General features: G+C 33.0%; 1 protein-coding gene across 2 annotated transcripts in view; it reads right to left on the reverse strand.

Moving 5' to 3' along the window:
• The window catches only part of LOC138335293 (synaptic vesicular amine transporter-like), a 51,654-nt gene that overhangs the window by 4,901 nt on the left and 27,230 nt on the right, over nucleotides 1–19,523 (reverse strand). For both annotated transcript variants that reach the window (XM_069284314.1, XM_069284313.1), the window contains exons 4-15: nucleotides 14,096–14,154; nucleotides 13,503–13,586; nucleotides 9,802–9,894; nucleotides 9,358–9,447; nucleotides 8,441–8,542; nucleotides 7,830–7,925; nucleotides 6,714–6,792; nucleotides 5,327–5,378; nucleotides 4,942–5,005; nucleotides 2,804–2,923; nucleotides 2,182–2,227; nucleotides 401–488 (exon numbers count right to left, since the gene is read on the reverse strand). In XM_069284314.1, coding sequence (XP_069140415.1) covers nucleotides 401–488; nucleotides 2,182–2,227; nucleotides 2,804–2,923; nucleotides 4,942–5,005; nucleotides 5,327–5,378; nucleotides 6,714–6,792; nucleotides 7,830–7,925; nucleotides 8,441–8,542; nucleotides 9,358–9,447; nucleotides 9,802–9,894; nucleotides 13,503–13,586; nucleotides 14,096–14,154 — 973 coding nt within the window. The remainder of the gene's footprint in view (nucleotides 1–400; nucleotides 489–2,181; nucleotides 2,228–2,803; nucleotides 2,924–4,941; nucleotides 5,006–5,326; nucleotides 5,379–6,713; nucleotides 6,793–7,829; nucleotides 7,926–8,440; nucleotides 8,543–9,357; nucleotides 9,448–9,801; nucleotides 9,895–13,502; nucleotides 13,587–14,095; nucleotides 14,155–19,523) is intronic.

A 19,523-nucleotide genomic window follows, 5' to 3' on the forward strand; every position in this document is an offset into this window, starting at 1 on the left:
TTAGGTATATAAGTTAAATTACGTGATTGATTGATGGGTAAGGGCTTCACGTCCTAGGACACGTAAAATTATGTAAAACTTGTCAGTTCAAATATGGAAATTGTAATATCCAAAATCACAACAGACGAATTATTCATAAATGGTGGAGTTTGATCATCATTTGTTGAGGTATTTCTAAAATAGACACCAACGTTTTTAGTATCGACCAATTTAAGAAGAATCAAACAAAATATTGATAACATAACATTTTAGTAGTATGAATAGCAATTGTGCATGAATTTCATTTATAACATGCGGAACGGGAGGCAACTCTTATTTTCAATATATGAGGCGTGTAAAGTAAATGCACATTATGAAAATTTGCTTTATTGAAGTTAAACATATATTGTAAAATACTTACCATTTTCTCTTCTTTACTTGGCGGGTTACGAATGAATATTAACAACGGTGCATAGAGTATATTTATTATACCCACAATCCACAACAACCTGTGACGTAAAACATTGTTATGTAGTAGTATGAACATAGCGAATGTCGTTGATGTACAGAAAAATATGACGTAAAACACGTATATATCAATATAAGGACTTTACAAAGAGATATTTAAAGGCCCACAACCTTTCAGAAACAAAAAAGGTAAATTTCTTAAAAAAAAAAAAAAACCAAAAAGAATTACATCAGAAAATAATGACATATGATGATGGTACAACAACAAACAAATGTAGGATTTCCTGCGTAATCTATGTTAACAGTAAAGATACATCTCGCTGTTTTGCCCCTGGCGCAGTAGTATTCAACTAACGTGCGTAATTAGGAGGACGGTGGGAAACATAGGACGGCCGGCGTTATAAATATAAATTGATTTATTTATTTTTTATCAAATTATTTAGAATATTGTTATGTATGACACTAAATGCATGTAATTATTAGATAAGGGAGATAACTCCTATAGCTGTATTATCAATATATCCCAGTTAATATCATTAATTTAGGTTTTAGAATTTTCTAGAATATTATCACGTATATATAAATATGTTTGTAAACATGTTGATTATAAGTAGAGATCTAGAATGATCTATTTCCAGAAAGTTCTGTGTGTTTTTTCGTTAACTGTTTTTAGTTAGATATTTCTAGAAGGAGAAAGTTCTCAAATATTCTTGAATTAGGGTTTAGCTATATATACTCCAGCTGTTCAAGGCTAATCAGAACTGTAATGAAACCTGTAATTGGGCATATCAAGAATTGTACAACGCCATATTGGGAGAGCTATTGTGACTTGATCTGTGGATTGTTACAACGCATTGTGTGGATTTATTCATATTGCCTGGAACTTTACAAATTATCTGTGGATATTCATTTTCCTCGTGGATTTGTGATTATTGTTTATTTGGAACCTGGAATGATCAAGGATTATACCAGGACATTCGCATACAGATAAGTAACACTTTAAATTATCGTAGATTTTCTAAACTATCTCTGTATAATATTGTATATACAAATAAATTGTGTTTTGAATTTAGCTGCTGGTTTCTCATTTCTGTTATTCAGGGTCATAACAGTATGATGATAAGTGTAGTATGAACGGTAAGCTAATCACGCTTGCAATTCTACTAAATCATCAATCTAGTTTTAAGTTCCCATTTAAAAAAAAAATAAAAGTGGGCCTTTAACACCAAAAATTGACTGAATCATGCATCATCGTATCGTTTTTACATAGAGGTTTGTTTTCCGTGTAAATCACAATCATATAGATTACGTATGTTTTGTCCGAAGCGAACTAAAAATTCCGTGAAAATGAATCCATAGCTCATAAATTGATATATTTGTAACACAATCCTTAACAATATGTAGCAAATTTAAATCAATTATGGATAAATACGCATTGCAATGGAAAACCCAATCCATTATGTAACGTAATTTAATATGTGACGGCAAACACGTGTCAAAAAAGTACATATCACTTAATACCATTATTTTTTCTGATTTAATTCATAAGCTTGTGTAATGTTTTTATCGTTTTGTTATAATTGATTTTATTGAAGTATGGTATATTATCTAATAGACGTGACATCTGCAGGATTTAGAGTGTTTGTTTGTTTTTGCAAGATGCAATTAAAATACAAACTGATATAGATAATTTGATACACTTATAGATACAAGTATTACTCTGGATAGACTTACCAATGGAATCCGATCCCCTTCACAATAGTTCCGGACAGAGCTGGACCTATCAATCATACAATAATATGTGTTTTAATTACCACTTAATTATTTTCAATCCTAAACGTGTTTTATATCTATTTCAATAAACACAATTATTTGACACAAGGTATTCATTTATGTATTTTTCGAACTGCTTTTGCTATATACTACATTGTACTTTACCGATATACGCAGAAAATTTCATGAACGGCCAGACAACGATTTCACATGTTAGCGCTGTGTTAAAAAAACCCACGAGTTTAGGTGTACTATACTGTCTGAAGCAGCTACTGTGTAAGTGCGCAAATATGAGTGCGTACACTGTATCAAACAAACTGTACAAAATGGCAGTGCGGGTACTTCATTATTGAATAAATGTCATTTAATCAGATGCTTCAGCAGCAATTAATATTGTACACGTATTTGAATTAGTTTAAGTTGACTTTTATGGCCAGTAAAATTTTACGGTGTAACTGCATAAGCACAATGACGTAAGAAGGCACTAAAATTAGAATATCGTTAAAATTAAGTACACGCACGGTAACCGAGAGGACAACTTTGATACAGAAATATTAATGTGTTTGACGGTACTGATACTTACCGACAGCGAATCCCAGACAGAAGGCAACATCCGCTATGGCGTATACACTCCCATATACGGAAACGTGCCGAAGGTCTACAAGGTAACCCATGTGTGGCATCATAGAGGAGTCCACCATACCTAAACATATATAAAAATGCACGTGCAAAAAAACAGTCCACCATGAATAAGTATATACAGAATGTACGTGTAAAACAAGCCAACAGTCATTCATACCTGGGTATATATAGACTGCACGAGTAAATCAAGCCAACAGTCCACCATACCTAGGCATATATAGAATGTCCGTGTAAAACATGCTAAAATGTCCACCATACCTAGGTTTATATAGAATATACATGTAAAACAAGCTACAATGTCCGCCATACCTAGGTATATATAAAATGTACGTGTAAAACAAGCTAAAATGTTCACCATACCTAGGTATATATAGAATGCACGTGTAAAACAAGCTAAAATGTCCACCATACCTAGGTATATATAGAATGTACGTGTAAAACAAGCTAAAATGTCCACCATACCTAGGTATATATAGAATGCACGTGTAAAACAAGCTAAAATGTTCACCATACCTAGGTATATATAGAATGCACGTGTAAAACAAGCTAACATGTCCACCATACCTCGGTAAATATAAAATGTACTTGTAAATCAAGCTAAAATGTTCACCATACCTAGGTTAATATAGAATGCACGTGTAAAACAAGCTAAAATGTTCACCATACCTAGGTTAATATAGAATGCACGTGTAAATCAAACTAAAATGTCCGCCATACATAGGTATATATGGAATGAACGTGTAAAACAAGCTAAAATGTTCACCATACCTCGGTAAATATAACATGTACTTGTAAATCAAGCTAAAATGTTCACCATACCTAGGTATATATAGAATGCACGTGTAAAACAAGCTAAAATGTTCACCATACCTAGGTTAATATAGAATGCATGTGTAAATCAAGCTAAAATGTTCACCATACCTAGGTTAATATAGAATGTACTTGTAAAACAAGCTAAAATATTCACCATACCTAGGTATATATAGAATGCACGTGCAAAACAAGCTCAACAGTCCACCATACTTATGTATATATAGCATGCACGTATCAAACATGTTTAAATGGCCACCACATTTAGGTATAGATAGAATGCACGTGTACAACATGCTCAAAATTTAAACACGATTTGTTGTATGTTTGATACTGTATTTCTTCAACAAGATAGGGACATGTAAAATAATGGTTTACTTAAAAGGGCAATGCTAAAGCGTCAGATAAATACGTTAAGGCTGCAAAATATGTCTTGTTGGAATAGAATACAAATACATCACAATGTCAGTGAACCAGGATATGACAAGGAACTCTGAAAAAAGTATCTTCTTTAACACAAATTTCATAACACAAATTTCATGAGCTTCCATTAGGTCGTTTGTAAGAAAGTACATATACAACAGATGGGTTAGTTGATATGGAAGCCATGGCCGCTGATGACTTTTATTTTGGGAAGTTTGAAAAATAAATAAAACAAGATCGATACAAAGTTATGTGATACATGACGATATCGAGTAAGTAAATATTTACTTATAAGGGAATGGATTCTTCTGAAGGCAGGCACGAAAGGCTTTAACTTCACTAGTAATGATGATTTCAATGTAATTGAAGTCGCTTTACATTGTGTAACGGCTTATAAGGTCAATATTCGAAATAAATATTATTTATCTACTATAAGCGTATCAAGATTTCAATTGATAAAAACGCTTTAAGAATTGATTTTTTTTGTATAACAAAAAATATCCTCCTCTGTTGAATCTATGACACCATGTCCATTTTTGTAAAGCAATAGTGCCTTTCAACTTAATAAAAACAATATCAATCACTGTAAATGACGAAGCATGGACCGTGAAGTGTAACCGAATCAGACAGACGGCTTGATTATCATCTTGTACTTTTTCCGCCCCAGTCCACACAACCTCTATCAGTCGTCTGATTAAATAAACGATGTGTTTGTACTGTCGTATACCGATTGCTGATAGTATATCTAGATTTTTGGGGTTATCCATTTTTTCTCTTAAACATGCTATCAAACCACGTTTGCTGCGGGTTTTTTTTCCCAAAAAGTAAATTGTGGTGTATACATACCTATAGCGAACCCTAGTCCAAAGTTAGGTGCTATCAAATGTAATATATTCTTTGAGAATGGTATCTGCGAACAGAAAAAAATGATTTTGTAAATATAAAATCAACCAACACTATATGTCATCAATACCACTTTAGTATATTTACAAACATTTAGTTGTTGTTGGCATAAAACATACCTTATAGACTCTAAATGATAATACTATTCTTAAAAAGGCAACTGGTGTCGATATTTATTAAGTCTGCCTTAAAAAGATGCATCGATAAATAGAGTGAAAATAAATGTTGTATGAGGATGACGTTGGTGTTTTAAGGCAGTGAATATAACTATTAACTTGCAGACATTCGTTTTGATAACAGTTAATTAAAGTTCATTCCCTTCACTTACCGCAATTAGACATATTCCAATGATGACCATTCCTATACATGCACTTAGCCATCTGAAAATAAAGTGAAATATTTTCATGTATATGTATTCGCAATAGGGTGAAGTATTTAATTTAATCGTAGGATCAGATCAGAAATAAAATTATTCCACTTTACGCTGAATGTGTAAAAAAGTTTTCTGAACATTATAGTACTGTTAAAGTACTGTAAACCAACGTTCATTTGCGATTTCTGTATAAGCATTTTAGTGAAGAGAAAGCTTTCGCGGATTTGAAATTCAATTGAAATTCTCTTAACAGTACTGGATTCATCATAGAAATGAAGCAAGAAAGTGCAGTTATCATTGCATTGTTTTCCATCCATTTCAAAGCATAGCATGCATTACAAATAATTCGTTGTATTTTCTATTCATAACCGGTTTTATATTCAGTTCCTTGTAAACTATTCCACGAATATCGATATGTATTAATTTTCATTCTTAAAAGTAAATTTCCAACAATAAAGAAACGACAATTTATTAGATTAGATTTTCAAAATCAAGTTTTTTTTCCTGAAATGAAATATTATTTACTTTGTAGAAAAAAACTTAAAACGACATAAATGTTAAAAAATATTTTTATTAGATTTCTAGTTAGTTTTTGTACGGTAAAGTTTGTATATAAAGACGAAAGTGAAACTATAAAATATCCTTCACCAGTTCACCTTGTTTTAGTGAGATCTGTTTATACAAAATGGACAAATGAAAACCGACACCTAATATAGACGTTGTATTCCACTAGTCTTACCGGACTTTTGGCGTGTCTGCCAACCCTGTATAACTTAGACGATTATATATATACGATATTTATGTACTGTAAAACTGCTTATTTTATAATAAAGCATGATTAGTTTTATATGATTTCATCACTATTCCATCATAATATAAAATAATATGCACAATTTCCTTTCATTTATCGGAGCTCTTAATTGAATCGGATTTGAATTTTTTTTAAATAAACCGTACAGAAACAAAACAAAAGTCTCAAGAACGATTTTAGCTTTCAGCTCCTCTCATCTCTCACATACAGTGCTTTTTATATGTATGCTCTATATAAGAGATTTAGCACGATTTCCACGAGATATTGTACCTCGTATATTCAGCATATGATAAAAGCTTAATTTAGCTCACGAGTTGAAACATCTACACTAAACAGTCGCGTTACAGAGAAAGGGTGGCGTATGTATGACTTTATTCATCAATGGATATATATATTAATACAAAACAGCGATGAAATAATTTATAAAAGTATTCATAACAGACATTATTATTTTGAAATTACGCAATACGAAGAAAGGTGTTTCATTGAAATGAGAACTATAATCAATGAATATAATGTGACAGAACTTACCTCCCCATCTTGTGTGCTAGAGGACCAAATATGTTGGTACCGATTAGGTATGAGATACTAGCTGGTAAAAATGCTGCACCTGTGAAATATGAGACGGGAAATGGGTTCTGTTATTATCTGTGATATGCATATATCTATCTGCCTCTGCGTATAGGTATCAATTGTGACGTCATGTATTTACGAGAACAACGTCATTTTGTTAACAGAAAAACGAATTTTCCTCCAGAAATAATGACGTCACAATCAATATCGACAAGCAAGAGCAGATAACTCTGTAATATCCAAATACGAAACAACTTATGAAGAAATCTTCTCTTAGAATTTAAACAGAAAAATGCATATGTGTGAAATAGTCAAGAAGCATTATATGTTAGGGGATCCATTCTGTGGAACCTGTTTAAAGCAGATCATTTTTAAAGAGTGTTACACTGTACACATTTGTGAAGGCGGCTGAAGTTGTCTCCCTTAACCTCGTGGTATATGGTAACATTACGAAATTGATTTTCATTTTCTAGCGTTCTTGTGTATCAAAGACAAAAATGCAATCAAATCAAATTAAATAAACACAAAATTATACAAGTTAACAAACGTGGCATGTCCTATTTCAGGTATTTGTAATAAGCTTAATGTTGAACATAGCGCACATGGATAATCAAAGAGTCAATTAATGGTTTATTAGATATGGTATATTGGCCATAAGAGTGTGACATTATCGGAGCCTAAAATGAAGGACAGAAGGCTAACTGGCGGCTTTGATATTACAAACAGAGGATATCTAGATCAAAATATTGCGTTATAGATTTTGTAATGTACGTGAAGTAGATTTGTCAGGGTTGATATGCTTTACTTAGCAGCTCTTCATTAGTTATCTAAAATATAGGAGAGAGCAATCTTGAAGTACTAAATGAATACTAGAACGTATTCAGTAATGCATTAGTACACAACCGAACAAAACAATCACCAATGTACATGTATTAGCACACTGTTCGCAAACTAATTTTGCTTCAAATATTTTGTTGGTCAGCTTCAAATAAAGTTGTTACAATCTCGGTAACCTGTGATATAATTCCAATGCCGTATTAACACTCTGTATACTGTTTATCTTCCTATACTTGCCTTGCTGCCATTCGGGTGCGTTCATTGTCTCGTACATCCATATAGGCAGGGACGGTTCCATCATTGCGATACCCATGTTGGCAAAGGTAATCGAACCTAAGATAACATTAGTTCTAAGTAAAATATTGGTACAGTGTACTTTTTTCTTTTTTCTTTTGTAAAATTTCTATATATATTAATATATATCGTTTATTTAAAAAAACAACAGGAAGGGTGTGACTCACTTTCAGATCAGTGCACATACGTACACTTTACATCGATTTAGCAAAGATCGTTTTTCGAACAAAAATGGGAAACTACCGGTTTATAGGGGAAACTATGAAAGCCAATAAATGACTCGATTTCAGTTCATTGGATATAGACTTTATATCGCTTTAACAGATATAGTTTTCGACAACAATGGGAAACTACAGTAAATTTCTTTGAAAAATCATGGAAGCCATTAAGTGACTCGGTTTCAGATCATTGTATATGAAACCTACATTGTTCAAACAGATATCGTTTACGTACAAAATTGGAAACTATTGTAAATTTCTAGGAACAAAGTGGAAGTCATTTGTTCATGATTTATCAAATATATTGTGTACTGTATGGTGTATTTAAAACCGTACCTGCAGCGATGAGGATATAGGGATCAGACATTAGGGTTTTCAGTGGAGTGCCATCTTGAGACTCTGGTTTTATGGACGGTTGAAAAACAAACATCTGTAGCACTGAAAATATCAAATTAAATAAAAGTAACGCTTTGTATCTAGCATGGCAATCCTAGTTTATATTGATAATTATTTTGCATGGACTCTCATTCTTTCAATTACGGCTCCTTTTACATCACATTTTTTTAAAGATAATTATTTTGCATGGACTCTCATTCTTTCAATTACGGCTCCTTTTACATCACATTTTTTTAAGTCTGAAATGGCCATTTGTATGATAAAATAGATCCGAATTTGCCCTTTCTGGAGTTGATACACCTTGATGTTTCGTCATGTAAGTTCACATGAGTGTTCATTTCATATGAGATTTTATGCAACGAGTCTAAGAAGCCTGTTTTGAGCCTTGGCGAGTAAAAATTAAGACTTCGAGACGAGTTTCATAAAATCTCATATGAAATGAACGAGTTTCATAAAATCTCATATGAAATGAACACAAATTTTAGATATTTATCATCACATAACTACAAATATCTATATAACAAAGAACTTCACGTCAAAATGTATACCGAAAATCAAGAGCACAGGCCGCTTTTTTGTCCCGCCGTCCGCGTCATTCTGACGTCACGTCATTTTTCCTATCGTCATTTTATTGTTTCTGTCTGACGTCACAAAGAATTTCCAACCAATGAAAATCGCTCAAGGTCAAATTACAATAATGACATACCAAAATATATTACACGGGCGAAATCATTGGATATAAGGCGGATTATGTGAATATGTGTGCTTATTACTTTATCATATTTTATATAGTTGATTCAAATATGAATTGTGTAAACGTTTTCGATTATAATCCCGATAGATTGTTTCCTTCATACCTCCGTCAATGAGTGCCAGAGACGCCAGGATGAGGAACGGGGCTTCCTTTCCAGCGAATTCGTACATAACACCTCCAAACGGTGGGCCCACTGTCGAAAACAAAATTTGATTGAGACCAGATCGAATTACTGATGCCTTTTTCGTATACAAGTACATTAATCCACATACGTAGTACTTTGTTTTATAAATAAACTCCAAATCTGGTTCATATATGTAATTTGGTCTGTATATATCGTATAACCGGATAATTTCACAGGTCTAAAAACTATAACATTTAAAATTTAAATTTCGCAATCTGACTTTTAGTGTAAATACCATCCAACCACTTCTCAACATTTTACAGATCAATGATTTGGTGATCATAGTATTGTCCTGCGAAAATATACCACTGAAACTAACTATATGGTATGGGACGACTCGACTTGAGAAGACCACGATCTTACCGAGTACTCCCATTGCCAGACCACCGAGAGCTATACCCATAGCGTTCCCTCTTTCTTTGTCGTCCTGGTAACGTTCTGCCAACATACCCATGCCTAAGACAGAAAGAAGAATCGTAGACATTCTGTGGTAAAATGATACTGTTTTCAAAGAAATATCTAAATACAAGTTATGACATAACATATATGTTTTGTTTGCTTTTTGTCTATTCTATGTCCAAGGCTCTCGTTTATGCTAACAAAATTCTTCATAAAACAATTTTGCCTCATTGAATACGACTTAATATTCGGTCATGTGCACTATCAGTTAATTTTCATGTAAAGATGCACATTTTCACAGTTCACATGATTTTGAGTTTAATGAAGGAGTTTAAATCGTTTTGAAGTCAATATGCTCATTTGGTTCAATCAATAAAAAGGATTGCGCATTTTTGAGGATTAATTTTCGTGCTGAAAGCAATTAGGTGGATAATAACCGGCAATGACCGGGTGATTAAATCACAATAGTCATAATAAAAAATAATGGAAAATTGGAACGAAGTGAGACCACCATCCATCAAATCTTCATCTTATGATAGAACAAACACGGTATAAAACTGCGCAGTAGGGGTTCACTTATCGTTGATAACGATATTTTCTGTAAAATCTGTCTTAGCGGCCACCTCTGTACACAGATTACTTGCGTAGTATGTCCACTTTGTATTTTATTTAGTGCGCGTATTTTACATTTCTAGAGTAAAGAATGATCAATTCCAAAATAATTTAACCTGTGTATAATGACTATATAGACCATTTTCCTCTACCCCTCGCGTGATTTCTACAGACCAGTATAACTGTACATTGCGGTTCATTGTGAAATATATATAAAGCACAACGTGTTGAGTCAAACTTAAATATTATGCAAATATCATTGCAAGAAGAAATAAATAAAAAAATAAATGGTAAGACATAAATTCGGTGAAACTCTGACGCACAAAACCAACATCACAACCATATCACTTACAATATATTGGTTTCACGTGAAGGTCGAATTATCTGTCTCTACTGAAACGCCATATACGGAAATCTATAGAAATTATCTAATCGATCTAATTGATAAAATACCTAATGAGGGGAAACATATATTACGGCCGGCTATACTTAGCAACGGCTTCATCAATATAACTTTCTCAAGGGAAAAATGGGCAGAATTCAGTAGATCACTAATACAACTGAAATAACCAGTTTCTTTTATGGTAATCATACGGGTCGTTTTTAAAATAAATTGCGTAATAAATTATCCACTTAGATATGTTTTAATTACTTTATCAATGCTATCCATTTCATCTTATTTTATATCAGGTTTAGTTTGTTAAGGTTAATGTCTTATTGATAGCCAAGGTCATTCAAGGACACTCTCAAGTGTATGCAATACGTTGCGCGTGTCTATGTTGTGTTGGACTGTGGTATTTTCGTGATGTGTCCCTCTGTGATAATGCATACCTTGCCATTATTATGATGCTATCTCACTGAAGCATCCACAAGCGACACACCGAACAAGCTTTCAACACATGGTCACATTATACTGACAACGGACGAACCAGTCGTCCCACCTCCTTTACAACTTTTAATAGACTAATGCCTGTCTTGGCCAGGAATAATAGCTTACCCTACACGGTCACATTATACTGACAACGGACAAACCAGTCGTCTTATGCTAAGCGCAAAGCAGTTTCAGAAACTACTTGTGTTATAGACTATGGTTGATCTCGGCTAGAAGCCACAAATTACCTCAAATGGACGAACGCATACCAAATAATTATATCAGGGGAAAAAACTAATCAAATATAATTGATGAATAAACAAAATGCGTGTTGGTAGAGATAGTTTTCTTTGTGTTAGTGTCACTACGCTGAACGTCTTGGGAACAGGTAAGCTGAGTTTAGGGTTTCTACTTATATAGTTAGCCGATTATATAAATATATAGTGAATATCTATTGTCTGAACTTTAATTCTATTGAATAAAAACAATAAATAATCAGTGTTTCGGATATTCACGGTAAAGTTAAAGATCCTCTGAAAGAGTAGGCTTCCAAACAAAACCGACTACAATGTCACCGCTATCTGCGTCGAAACTGGCCTTTTTCGCAATCGCAAATAAGATTATGAATGTTAAAATTATATCACAAAGAACATTAAGAATAATGAAAATGACATTATTGTCTTAGCGGAAATGGATTCCGATTGATTTCTTTATTACTCCGAGGTTGCTTTATAGTCCCTCTCGGCATTAAGAGGACAATAAAGGCAATGATAATGCATTGTTATATTGGTTAGGACTTTATTTATTTCCGTTCTATAATAAAATACTCTGTAGAAGGATAGAAAATGTATACCGCGGAAGGATTTCCATTATATTAAGTCATTAATTTGCTTGTTACTGCGAGAATGTCTAAAATAATTCCACATTACAAATTCAACAATAAAATAATTTTAGTTTTATTATAACACATGCATTAATAAAGCAAATGGTATAATTTAGAATGTACCATAGATATTTATGTCAGCACAAAACTTGGTCAACACAAAGTTATTAATCAATTTACACCTTGTGTTATCTATATATAGGACGTTATCTAGATCAGGCAGGCCATTTGAAAGGCTATTCAATATTGGTCGTAATGACCTTTACATAAATAGATGAACAACTACATTTCAAATTGACGACGCCTTGGTTTAAACTAATTAGATGAAGAGTCTTAGAAATCACATGTGCTTCTTGGTTGTCATGGAAATAGCTTAGCAAAAGTGATTTTTTATCTCAATCTATATATCAGATTTAGCGGTTTATTTTTGGCGAAATAACAAAAATGACGTGAATGCCACATTAACTTTTTACAACAAGAAGATACGTTGATAATAACATGACAACGCATGTCATATATCAGCCTCTGTTGAAATATAAATGTCGCTACAGGATAATTAGGTATATTGATTATTTATCCTGTATTTGATACCTTCATTTCCTCCTCCAAAATAATTAAAAGGAACATACACTTGTTCTCATGTATGGAAGTGTCATTGAACATATTTTCCTCTTCTTTAGGGGATAACATGTTCAACGGCACAATAAAAATAAGCTTTGTACAGCGAAAAATTGTACAATCACTAATATAACACTCAATTTAAATATATATGGTACCACAGATTGACAAATAAATGGGATGATTAATGCCTTCGAAATGTGTAACGACTTTGTTTTTTAATTGAAGTGAATTGCGCTTTTAGGACCGCGTGTATCATCAAAAGATTACACAGAAATTATGAGTTTGCAATTTTCCGTATCTCAACAGCCCACCGACAACATTATTTCAAGTATGCAAGATTCCTTCAAATTATTCTTGTAGATTGAACATCGGTTACCCTGTTACATGTATTCTTTTGTGAATAATACAAATATATTTCTAACATGTATTATGATATTTTTTCTTGTCGTTTTTCTATAGGTTGAAGCCGTATTTTCATTAGATTAACAAAAGTTAAATATTCAGGGAATGATTCATGACTGATTTACTGATATCTGAAAATGGGGGAAAACCTTAAACGCCACGAACACCCATCAAACATCTACAATGCCTCACCATAAGTGTTTACTCTTACAACGAGGCTGCAAATCAGCGGAGATCATCAAAAATAACTTCTTTTAAAATTAAGAGTAATTTTACCTGCTACACTGGAACATGATGAACCAATGCCTTGTACAGCTCTGGCGATAAACAAAATGGTGAAACTCTCTCCAAAGGCAAATACTGTAACGAAACAAAAAATAGGAGTTCATATGGCTGACCCAATCTAGCCAAGTTCTTAGATTACATTGTAACAATATTCGCTGTATATATATGGATTTATGGTAGATTAGAATCTGTGTCCTGTTATATTCGACTTTCAAAACTATCTAAAATTGCAAACTCAACAGCTTCTACCGAAAGAACTGAAAAAATGACAAAACTTGTCGATGTACACATATCACGGTATATTTAACGTAGACAATCAATCGAATTCCCATGATATTCTTGTATGTTTTTGCACAGATTCACACAAAAGAGTGAAGTGAATAACATAATCTAACAGAAACGTGTAAATTGAATGGAAACATTTACAAACTAAAATTAATCAAATTGGTTGAGCGGGATTAGTTGTGAGTTATTTTCTGACGATGATGACGATAAATAAAACAGACAATATTTAAACAGATGATAAATTGAACAGAAGATAAATCGAACAAAGTGTTTATCAGTATTTTAATAACAATACTTACTAATGGTTGATACGAATGCGACAAAAAATCCAGTGAACATAGGTATTGTGTATCCTATTCTGTAAATAATAAAGAAGACTAAATAATACATGATTCATAAATGATGCATGCTACCTTTGTTAGTCTAGATTGCTAACAAACAAAACTTAATTTGATACTTCCAGCACTGGCTTTGGGCAGTGTACCAATATATTTTATTACAGAAAACACAAACACTTTGTCATTTCCAGTTCAACATGCACAATGTCACTTTTATCTGTAAATATTATCGGACCTTTGGCGAAAGAGGTTAATGAATACCGCTAGGGATGACTATGATATCTGTAGCCAGGTTTTCTACTACGTCAAGACGCAATTCCGTCATTGCATGTTAGGGGATTACCTCCCGTGCGGGTAGGTATCCATTGTGTCGTCTTCAATTTGCGGGTAACATTCACGTCATTTTCTCTTAAATATATGACGCTACGTTCGCAAACACATGGCGTCAAAATCAATACCTACAATCAAGTGCAAAATGTACAGCTTTATGCAAAACCATAAACTCTGGTATTTAGCAGATCGAAAACCTTCCACAAATGGGTTATACTATCAAACAAATGGGACAAAGATGGTCCTAAATATAAATTTTGATTTACAATTCCAATCAATCTTATCAATAAAATATCCGCGCTTCGTGTGATTTATAAACTAATTAGGGAAAGCTTTTTCGATTGATGAAATATTTTTTTTATAAAATGTGTTGAATGAACCTCATGTTGCACCGTTTCAGTAAATGATTATGTCCACATATAACCAAACTTTCAAGGCAAGCTTTCTGATGACAGAGGAATTTCGTATTCTGATAACATGGCAGTGGTAAAAGTCTGACTACTGAACTTGACAGGAAACTTTACTATATTGGTTGACACATGTACTGAATATAATACACCAAGATAAAGTCAAACAATATTTTCGGTAAATAAATACCTTTCTGTACTCTTCTTTAATACATAGATTATTAAAATGAGTCGAATGTAATTACTTCAACAGATGTGAAGGCTGTCTATTGACACAGCCTTGTAATATAAGGATATATATATATTAATTTTCAGGAGTCGGTTGGCCTGTAACATTTGGCTTATAGGCCGAATATTAAGATATTTAATGAATGGTATTAATATTGGAAATATTTGTTAATTTGATGCCGATTTATTTATAAAATGACACATTAAAGTATCAACACCAGCTACCTCAGATATCAGATATGAAGTATTGCCTTTCCTTATTATTTCATCTGTAACATCTGTTGATATATACTCATTATACACTGTATATTGAACAAAATGCAAAATAGGAGTGTATGATGATATCGTTTACTTGTGACAAAAAATCTGGTGAATAATACATCATGTGATACCCTACTTTATATAATGAAATTGTTTGAAATTTGAAAATCTTTTTTCAAAGGTTTAAGTTTACCCCGTACTCCGTTTGTTAAGTTGATAAATAACTAAAAATTACTATAATAAAACAAATATGCCTAAATGAAAAAAATATCCCATTATTTTAGATTTATTCAAATAATTCATCTGAACATTTTATTATTTCAAATGCAGCGAAATAAAATCCTAGTAAAGAAAGCTTTATCTAGAATGATATAAGCAATATCCGGTTCATATGGCATTTAGAGACTTAATGCTATCAAAGGGGTTCGATAGCAGATTGGTGAAGACTACAGGAAAGTTTAACGATCGGTACCATGATCTCACATGTAAATAACCTAAACAAGTCAGGTGTGTTTGATGATTTATAATATACTAGTTAAGTAACAAGTTCTGTCGCCGTTTCTTGACTTCACATGGCTTAAGCTGTCGATTAGCTGTTCGCGATCAGCTAAAAGAAATCGTAAGGATGTCATCTGAAATTGTAAAGATACTTTAACCCGGAATTTGTAACACGAGCTATGAGGTGAAAAGGGATTTTTTGGAACACGTCGCTCTTTTTCCTTTGTCCATATTTTTTTGTTAGAAAATGTTGTGAATGGTACATTCAAATGATTAGTGTCGTTGTTGTAATTCAATACGGGGCGTGATTTAGTTATTTGTTACTCGTTATTTCTAAACTATGAAATTAATGTTATACAATGAGTGCAAATGATATTTATAACACTGGATTGACTTTTCGTAACCTTTTGGAAGAGAAAAGCGTTCTTTGATAAACAGTCGGATATATAAATCACAATGATACAGACATCGCCTTGACAGAAATCCTTGTAATACATGTTGTATCCATAACACTACCAATGGTTTAACCATACATCAGGGACAACTTTCCACTAAAACAATTAACAACGTTGATAAATGGTTAAAAACCTTGGTAGCAATTCTTGGGGCTAATAACCATAGCATTCATGATTATATAAGCTTGCTCGTCTGATATACAGAAGCAACAAATCAAAGTTTGTTATTTCATGACTTGTTCAGATATGTTACATTGTTGACAATTGTTCACCAATTATCGACCTCGTTAACAAAACTCATGGGCGTCAGAAACAATTTGTAAAGGCGATATTGATTGGTCGGTTGTGTGACGATGTCGCACAATGATCAGAGCGTTACTATGTTGACATAGCGAAGTTCGCGTGCTACGAGTAACAGAGATCTAATGCCTTGCTATCCGATTTATTCTCAAATGTTTATTTAAATGATTGGAGGGGACTTTTGTTCTCTGATTGATTCAGGCCACAGAGGCCATGATTAGTGTAGAATCGGCGATATGGTGCATGACCAAAACACATATAGTTTTAGAAATGATACTGTAAATCAACTTCATTTCGCGTGCGATTTACTTTGGCGAATTTCGCGATCCAAATAAATTTATGATCATTTACTTCCGTGAAATACCATCTACATCATAAATCGTGAAATGCAATAATTAACAACTGGTACATAAATTCCTTGATTACTTAAGTTATTCTAAAATATGTTGTATAGTGTTGCTTTACTCGGTATATACATTCGTATACGCTATTAATATAAGAGTGTTGGAAATAAACATAGCTCCTTCTTCTATTTTTCGTTTTCCTTTTGTACCAAATGTACTGGGAAATATGACGTTATATTCATAAAAACATGCCGTAGCAATCAGTGCCTATGTACCCAGAAGGACAGACATGTAATCATGTTATCATGTAATTAAAAAAACAATTTAAGTCCTTATGACTTCTGGAGGCGCATCCTTGTATATGATCAAATAATCGATCAGGCAGTACTATAACAAGTAGGAGAAATTTTGAGGGTTCATTGTGCAAGTGCTTGTTAAGGCGCGATTTAAAGAAGTTCACAGACTTTGCAGACACTATATTTTCTGGCAAATTGTTCCAAATATCTACAATTTTGCTGTTAAACCGATGTTTGGTTACTTCTAGTCTGGATACTGGCTTCGTGATCTTTTTTTAGAGTGACCTCTTGTGAAGGTAAATGGGAGACTTTGTAAACAACTTATCTTTGTCGACTTTATCAATGTTGTTGATAATCTTAAAAATTTGGATGAGATCGAAACGTTTTCTCCTATACTCAAGGCTTGGTAATCCTAAGGATCTCAGTCGCTGTTCGTAGGATAAGATGGTTAATCCAATTAATTTTTTGGTCGCTCTCCTCTGGACATTCTCGATCACAATTTTATCCTTAAGTAACATAGGGTTCCAAATGCAGGCTGCATATTCCACATTAGGCCGAATCAGGGACTTGTACAAGTTAAGGAACATTGTTGTATCGATATAGGTAAAGGATTTGAAGATCAGACCAGTTAATCTGTTAGCTTTTCAAACACAGTTGGAGGCATGCTCACTAAATTTCATTTTACTATCAAAAGTTACGCCAAGATCTATTTCGGATTTAGTTTTGGTAATTTCACTCTTTTGACCTTCGTTTTCGATGTTATATTTGTTAATGTTGTCCTTGGAATTACCGATACACAGATGTTAACACTTTTTGGCATTAAGTTGCATGTTCCAGGTCTCGATCCATTTGCAAATGTTCTCAACATCTCTCTGTAGATCCTCTTTGTCATCATTGTTGCTTACTCCTTTCAATAATTTTGCGTCATCGGCGAACATTTTCATTACAGTTTGCACATCTGTGAAATATATCTATGAATGCACTATAAAACTTTGATTGAAGATGCAGTCCGTGTGATGATATAAGCCCAAAGGTTTGGCAAGGTACACCAATAGCCGGGGCGATATCTATTTAATTTGTAATTGTTTCATTTTTTGTTTTTATGCATTTTTTTCTCAAACTTAATAACATTATTCCCTTTAACCAGCTTCACGCGAGTTCGGTTTGATTTATATTGTGCAATGCTCTACATTTAGTGAATACCATTTAAGGACGACTTCCGACATGGCATTTATAGGTTTTTTATCAAACCTGTGCATATGCAATGTTGTTGCCTAACATTATTATGTGACAATAATGAAACATTAAAAAAAATAATAAAGGGTATTTGTCGTCCTTGGAAAAAGTGACATTCTATCATTAGTTGTTTTAATGTTAGCTAAAGTCAATAGCTTTGCGGTATTAAAAAACAGATGATGATTCATTTATGAATATTTAGATATTGGCAATAAAACATATATTTTAAAACAACCTTCGTAAACTATTATGAAACTGTATGCTCAGCAAAAATGTTCTAAAAGTATTGATAGGAGAACCTAAATAAAAGCGTTTTATCATTTCAAATAAAATCCCGGCCCTAAATAAACTAAGTGCATATACACGAGTCCATCCTTCGTCATAAATAGTGTTTGATTTACATATCGACTGAGCTTTGTGTTATAAATAATAGTGAAGGTTGCAGTTTGTTTCCATTTTAAAGATAGTTTTTGCCTGTAAATGCATAAGCATAATGCAGACGAAACCATGTCCAAATCACAGCATATATAACAAATTAGTGTTGTGTCGGATACCTTTTATCTGAATACAGATGATTTACATATATATTTTTATTTCTTTTCAATTCGATCAGGCTCTATTATATATATATATATAAGCATGTTCAATGAATTAAAAATCATGTTATTGCCTCATAACGTCACTTTTGGTTCGCTAACTAGCGAACTAACGGAATGATCACCTATCTGTGCCCTCATAGCTACGAAAACATAGCGCACATGCACTGGTATCGAGAAACGTCTAACACAATATAGTAGCTAACGAAGATACTCCAGCAAGTGATACTAGTAATATAACAATAATAGCTTAAACATAAAGGTGATAGACCTCATAAATTGGTGACGAAATCAGCACAAACTGTTGACACCTAAAGTTGAATGGCAGCATATATAGGTTTGCAATGAATGGTGACAAAATAACCGCTAAGTAAAAGCATGCGTACTATTAAACAGTGCGCATGCATCAGTGAAGAAATACTCACTTACAAGAACCAT

This window comes from Argopecten irradians, chromosome 11 (genome assembly GCF_041381155.1).
Source record: "Argopecten irradians isolate NY chromosome 11, Ai_NY, whole genome shotgun sequence".
Classification (NCBI taxonomy): Eukaryota; Metazoa; Mollusca; class Bivalvia; order Pectinida; family Pectinidae; genus Argopecten; species Argopecten irradians.